At 45.8% G+C, this 6,995-nt stretch overlaps 1 protein-coding gene across 3 annotated transcripts in view; it reads left to right on the top strand.

Annotated features, from left to right (window-relative positions):
• The first annotated feature begins 797 nt into the window (after positions 1-797).
• Positions 798-6,995, top strand: part of TTC19 (tetratricopeptide repeat domain 19) — a 27,628-nt gene continuing 21,430 nt past the window's right edge. Inside the window, exons 1-6 of one of the 3 annotated variants that reach the window (XM_006779286.2) lie at positions 799-982; positions 1,770-1,880; positions 2,311-2,349; positions 3,095-3,151; positions 3,466-3,527; positions 6,164-6,258. In XM_006779286.2, coding sequence (XP_006779349.1) covers positions 1,779-1,880; positions 2,311-2,349; positions 3,095-3,151; positions 3,466-3,527; positions 6,164-6,258 — 355 coding nt within the window. In that variant the 5' untranslated portion in view covers positions 799-982; positions 1,770-1,778. Of the gene's footprint in view, positions 983-1,769; positions 1,881-2,310; positions 2,350-3,094; positions 3,152-3,465; positions 3,528-6,163; positions 6,259-6,995 lie in introns of all 3 variants that reach the window. The other 2 variants (XM_015558358.1, XM_006779287.2) reach the window with 2 other exon arrangements.

Raw genomic sequence — 6,995 nt, 5'->3', positions numbered from 1 at the left:
CGAAGGCGGCGCTGGAGTCCGGCCAGGCTGTCGGTCTCCAAGGCTTTCCCGAGCCGCCGTCTCCGGCGCAGGTGCAGGTGCCAGGGGCACCGGGCGTCGTTCTCGGGGACGGAATGAGCGGAATCGTCTTGTGGTTTTTGTCCGCGAACCAGCCCAGGTGGCCGGACGGGCAGAGAGTCTCTCTCACGCAGTATGCGACGGCCTGGGAGTGAGGTTCAGTGGTGCCTCTGAGCGGGCCGGTCCTCTCTTCTACACTCGTCCTTCTCCGCTTTCCTTTCTACTTCCTCTTCCCCCAGGTTGCCTGCTCTTCTGTTGGGTCGCCTGCCGCCCGATGCCCGCAGTGTCCAGGGTGGCATTTCCACGCCGCAGGGCGCCACCGACGCGCCCTCTGCAGCGGGAGGCGCTGCCTGCCTCTCCGATGGACTGGCCGCAAACCAACCTGAATTTATTTATTTATTATTTTTTATTTTTTTAAAAGGGTACGGTCTTTTTTTTTTAAAATATATTTTATTGATTTTTTTACAGAGAGGAAGGGAGAGAGATAGAGAGTTAGAAACATCGATCAGCTGCCTCCTGCACATCTCCTACTGGGGATGTGCCCGCAACCCAGGTACATGCCCTTGACCGGAATCGAACCTGGGACCTTTCAGTCTGCAGGCCGACGCTCTATCCACTGAGCCAAACCGGTTTCGGCCCAACCTGAATTTAAATTCCTCCCAGCACATTTCCTTCACCACCTTCTCTTCACTACCATCAGTGCAGTTCTGTAGCCTGAAAACCTCAGTGATTCTGAAAACTTGAGGCGACTTATCACCACCTCCCAATACCCTTACGGTCCAGCAACAGTTCCTGTTGCCAACAAATAAGAAAATCAGCCCCTCTCCTTTGTCGCCTCTGCTGTCACCGAGCCACATGGTGGCGCCGCCCTATCGCCCCTGCAATCCATTCTCCATGCAGCCAGAGTGACCTTCTTGCCTACAAACTTTGAATGACTTCCCACTGCATTTTTTTTTAAATCCTCACCTGAGGATATGTTTTCTTACAGATTTTAGAGAGAGAGGAAGGGAGAGAGTTGCCTCCCGTTCTCATCCCAACAGGGGTTTGAGCCCGCAACCTTTTTGGCGTACAGGACGACACTCCAACCAACCGAGCCACCTGGCTGGGGCTTTTCACTGCCTTTATGATTAAATTCAAATTTCTTGCCATGGCCTGCAAGACCCTACAAGATTGACACCACCTTACCTTGCCCACCCACTTACAATAGTCCTCTGGTTCACCATCTTTCTTTCATATCTCTTTTCATTTCTTGAATGGTTCTTAAAGAACTGCTCTCTTCTGCCTGCAGAGCCTTTGCTCATTCCTTACTCTGTTTGGGTCATTTCCCCCCACAGTTTCTTATTTGGGTGACTCTCTCTCATCCTCCTTTCTTCAGTTTAACCATCACTTACTTGGAAAGCTCTGGCCCCCATTTAGAGGACACCCTTATTCTTTCCATTATTTTTTCATAGGTCTTATGAGTTGTAATTAAGCTTACTTGTTGTACAGGTGTAGGGCAAGGAGCTTTCTTTTAAATAGGCTGTCTGCATCTGTTGGCCAAGACTTGGTCATATGGCCATCCATTGTAGACATAATGCCTGGTGCGTTCAGTGAATATTTGATGAATGAATGGCTTCCTTCTATGTGTTGGGATGTACAGCCATATCCTCTTCTGTCTGATAACACACCATCTGCTTTCTTTACATTTCATTTTCATGTTTTTCTCTTTTCAGTTGAGCATCATGAAAGATGAGCCAGAAGAGGCTGAGCTAATTTTGCATGAGGCACTTCGTCTTGCCATTCAAAGTGATAACAAGAAGGCCATCATTTACACTTATGATTTGGTAACTCATGTAGCTAATCTCAGCCACTGATGAAGGGTGGATGCAAGAGAAGGGATGTTAGCACTACTGATTTATATTCCTGACCCTCTTGGTTTTTGTTTTACTAAGTTTTTTTTTTCTAATTTTTATTATTCTTGGGGTGTCACTTATAAGAAGTTTCGATCCCAGACTCAAAAGAAACAAATATCATTAACATTTGTTTTTTCGAGGAAAAGTGAATTTAGATTTGGATTGACATCCACAAAGCATATGCAACTATTTATTCTCATACCATTGCTGTACTTTGCTTCTGGTAGATTAGTGACATATTTTTTTCCTCTGAACAATTTTTTAATTAGTGGATGAAAGCAAAAAGGAGTCATTAGCTTAAAAGTTTTAAAGTAAGAACATGGTGTTCTAAACTGAAAAACAATTTATAATTTATTTTCAGATGGCCAACTTAGCATTTATACGGGGTCAGCTTGAAAATGTAAGTAAATCACTTGGTAATATCTTGAATTTGTGAAGGATTGGCTTTCAGGGAACACTGTTAGTAAGGGTACAGGCTAAGCCACTGTAACAAAGAGACCCCAAAATAGAGTGATTCAAACAAGACGGAGGTGTATGTCTCTCTAGTGCATTAGTCCGGAGGTAGTTAATCACCAAAGGGGGCTTTGTACCTTTGTTCCATGAAGTGGTCTAGAAGCCCAGGTTTCTTCTTAGATAGATCTCCATCTGCATAGATCAGCTGGCTCATCTCCAGCTTGCAGGAAGGAAGGAGGAGAGGATGGAGGGCAAGCAGCTTACTTAAAAAATATGAGTTAAAAATTGTTCACATTCCTTCTGCCTGCATCTTTTGACCAAAACGTTAATCATATGATCATACCTAATTGCAGAGGAGGTTGACTTATGCAAAATTGAGGAGATTCTATAACTGAAAAGGTGGAGAGGAGAGTGAATAGCAGGGAATAGTTTGCAGTCTCTGCCACAGTGGCTTGGGATTAGAAGTTAACTTCTAAAGTTTTCACTCACCACAGAATAGTTTTAAAGGTGCCCAGAGCATGTGGGGTCCAGATTTTTAGTCTGTTTTCCCATCACAAGGACACCTTTCTCTATGTGAATGTGTGTGCATATTGTGTTTTATGAGGAATGATGCATCAGACTAGTACTTAGAATCCAGGGTCATCTAGGTAGTGGACCCAAATAAAACAAAAATCTTTTCCTTATGCTTTTAGGCAGAAAAACTTTTTAAAGCAACAATGAGTTACCTGCTTGGAGGGGGCATGCAACAGGTAAGAATATTGCCTAGGATTGGGCCCTAGCTGAAGCTGGTTTCAAAATAGTCTTGCTTCCTGGAAACACCCAGCTCCAACATGTGCTTTGGGGGGGTGGGGGGAGGAGGGGAGTAGGTCCCTCCCCCTTCCCGGACTTGTATGAAAACTGCCACTCTTTCACTCATGCAAAAGCATGGTAGCTGAGGAATTCACAGGTGCCTAATTCCTCCAGAAGGATAAAGACTGACGTTCAGGCCCAAGTCAATCTAGAAGTTGATCTGAAATAGTCCATGAGGAAGTTTACTTGTCATGTATTTTCTTTCTCCCAATAGGAAGACAATGCAATAATTGAAATTTCTCTAAAGTTGGCCAGTATCTATGCTGCTCAGAATCGGTAAGTGTAGCCAGACTCTAGGACTGTGGACAGAAAACTGTGATCCTGGGATGGTGTATAGTTTTCATGTACCTACTGGGTCCCCAGATCATCTGGGTCTTCAAAAAATTGGGTGTCACATTCAAAATGTTCCCTTCTTCATCATTGAAATCCTCAGTCTTTCCCAGTGTTGCCCCTGCTGTTTCAGTGACCCTGCTGAGTGAGGAATATAGCCCTCAGCCCTGGCTGCACAGAGACAAAGCTAATCAAGGGAAGCAACTTGAGTTGAGCTCTTTCTAGAAGAGAAGGAAGGAGTGTAAAAGCTGCTAGGGGTAATAAACTGAAGAAACCATTTTGCTGATATAAGTATTACCCAACCAGGAAGTTAGGTATAAGTTAAATGAGAGAGTTGCTATGGAGTGTCTTAGTGGCTGGTTTGGTTGGCAGTATTTTTAAAGCATCCAGAGATGGTCAGGTAGCTAGATTTTAGGAAGGGGAAATATCTAGGAGTAGAGAGACTTCTGGGAAGTGGGACAGGAAGTCGATGCTCATTTAAAAGTATTAGATGAGTCTTGATCCTTAGAAAGAAGGAAGTCTGCCAGCTACACAGAAGAGGCTTTAGAAAACCATTTGGATGTGTCAGGAGCTGATGAGTGAGGGCTGAGCCTTTCATTCTCTCCAGATGGAGTTCAAAGAAGAAACAGGGTGTAAGCAAAGAACTCTAGAGCAGTGGTTCTCAACCTTCCTAATGACGTGACCCTTTAATGCAGTTCCTCATGTTGTGGTGACCCCCAATTTCATTGTTACAAATTGAACATAATTAAAGCATAGTGATTAATCACAAAAACAATATGTAATTATATATGTGTTTTCCGATGGTCTTAGGCGACCCCTGGGAAAGGGTTGTTCGACCCCCAGGTTGAGAACCGCTGCTCTAGAGAGTTATATTCTGGGAAGACCTAAGACAAGCTTTTCCTTAGATTTTAGTTGTTGCAGAAGTTGGGTACTAGAGGTTTGGAATAACATCAAGTCTGGTGCTCATGGAGGCGAGGGGCCCTGCCACTGGTCCTTACTGACCCTTGTCACCAAGAACGGCTAGACGGGCAAGCACTTCTGAGGGCCTTTGACTCCCAGTCTTATGGAGCTTGAAAGTGGGTCCGTTCCGGGCAGCATTGCAGCTGGGTCAGTCTGCCTTGGAGGAGTAACAGGACTAGGAGTTGATGGGTGTGACCTCCTAGGGTAAGAAGCTCAAAGCTAGTCACACTGGAAAGTAAGACAAATTCATGGTCTTATAGAGGTGAAACCTTGTGTAGGAGCCACTAATAATCCTATATAATAAAAGCCTGATATGCAAATTGTCCCCTCGAAAGGAGTTCAACCACTTGCTATGACATGCATTGACCACCAGGGGGAAGTGTGGAACATGGCGGGCATTAGTGATGCAGTGCTGGCAGTGCGCGGCAGTGGAGCCACTGCTGTCCCTGATAGGCCCCAACGAGAGCGGGACCGTGGTAGGATGGTGGAGCAGGTGAGCGGGTGGTGCCAGGCCAAGGTGGGTGTGAATGGGGCCCAGTTTCCTCACAGACAGCGACCAGCAGCAGCAGTGGAGGCCCAATGACCCAGGTGCTGCCCAGGGCCCAGGTGCTGCCCAGGCCCAGAGGTCATCTGGGACCTTTCCTTCCATGCCAGATGCTCATGCTTCGATCACTGGCCAGTCCTAGGGACTGCACCTGTTCACAATTTTGTGCACTGGGCCTCTAGTTAGTTTATAAATTACTCTCTGCAAAAGTGGTTTTTTGTATTGTTTTATTAAGAGAACTATGAGACCAGAAAATACAGTTAGATTCTGAGGCTTAGAGAGACTGACATTAGGAGGGAAGTCATTTCTGGACATTTTGCTCTGACTAGGAGCATCTTGTGGCCAGCTGCCCCTGCTCCGGGTCCTGGCTGGATCCAAACCATGTCTGCCAGGGTTTGGGTCTGGGGAAGCTTCTGAACTATGTTCTTCCTGGCAAAGCACTAAAGGAGAAGGGCTGAGCTTTCTAGTACCACTTCCGGTAAGAAACTAGAGCCAGGACTGAGCTTCTGGATGGAGGAGTTTCTGTCATGTTTCTGTGCATCTCTTTACAGAAACCAGCAGTTGACCCTTGTTCTACTCAGTCTGCTGCTGGGAGGACACCAGGGCTGGAGTGAGGCTAACTGCTTCCCAGTGCCACAGCTAGGGGTTCCATTTTGTGAAAGAAACTTTCATCAAAGACCTACAGGTTGGAAGACGTATAAAGTTATTCCAAAAATTGTAGGAGGTCATTAGACTCCTAGTACAGGGTGGCTTTTGCCTCCATTCATATTAGTATTACTTTGAGCAAAAAAGTGACTCAACTGTTCACACAACATGATGAAAACTGCTGGTTATGTCAGTTATTAAAACCATGGCTGCATTCCTAGCTTTTTATGTCTTAAGTTACATTAAATGGATGACTAGAAAAAAATATGTGACTTGAGAAATGGCTGATTGACATCCCTCAGAGACTTTAAACAAAGTTTCTCTTCCCATCTTCACACTTCCTTTATTGATAAAATTTAAACCCTAGCTGGGAAAATGAGGATAAAAGAGTTTGTGAAAAGGTGAATAGCCAATGCTGATCTTTCCTTTACAGACAGGAATTTGCTCTTGCTGGCTATGAATTCTGCATTTCAACTCTAGAGGAAAAAATTGAAAGAGAAAAGGAATTAGCAGAAGACATTTTGTCAGGTAGGGGAATCTGACTTTTATGGACATTGCGCAGAGGGCTTCATTCTTCATCTGTGGTAAAGGGCATTGCAGAGGGCTTCATTCCTCATCTGTGGTAAAGGGCATCAGGGGAGGGAGTCATTCATTTGGGAAATTAAGTGGCTATTTTTAAGATCTTGGCAGAGGATTTGGAATACAATATTTTGGTTCAATGACTTGACCACTGGTGTTTTTCTAACCCCTTGGTGACATGTTCATAATTTATTGGTTGTTTTTTATTATATATTAGAGATCCGGTGCCCTCTCACAATCCAGGACCTCTCCCCCAGGGATATTGGAGAGCCGGTTTTGGCTCGAACCCTGCAGACCAGGCTGAGGGACCCCACCGGTGCACAAATGCGTGCACTGGGCCTCTAGTATGCATATAAGATCTTTGGTTAATCTCTTCCCACCCTCCCCTCTCCCTTCCCTCTGAGATTCATCAGTCTGTTCCATGTTTCCATGCCTGGGTTTCTGCTCCTATGTTGAGTGTCTGCCCCCTGGTGGTCAGTGCGCGTCATAGCTACCGGCCAGTTGGCTGGTTGGCCGGTCACTTAGGCTTTTATATATATACTGGAGGCCCGGTGCACAGAAATTTGTGCACTCAGGGGGGCGAAGGAGGGTCCCTCAGCCCGGCCTGTGCCCTCTCGCAGTCTGGGACCCCTCAGGAGATAACAACCTGCTGGCTTAGGCCTGCTCCCGGGTGGCAGAGGGCAGGC

This window comes from Myotis davidii, unplaced genomic scaffold (assembly GCF_000327345.1).
Source record: "Myotis davidii unplaced genomic scaffold, ASM32734v1 scaffold129, whole genome shotgun sequence".
In the NCBI taxonomy this organism is placed as follows: Eukaryota; Metazoa; Chordata; class Mammalia; order Chiroptera; family Vespertilionidae; genus Myotis; species Myotis davidii.
This window is presented reverse-complemented; position numbering and strand designations above follow the sequence as displayed.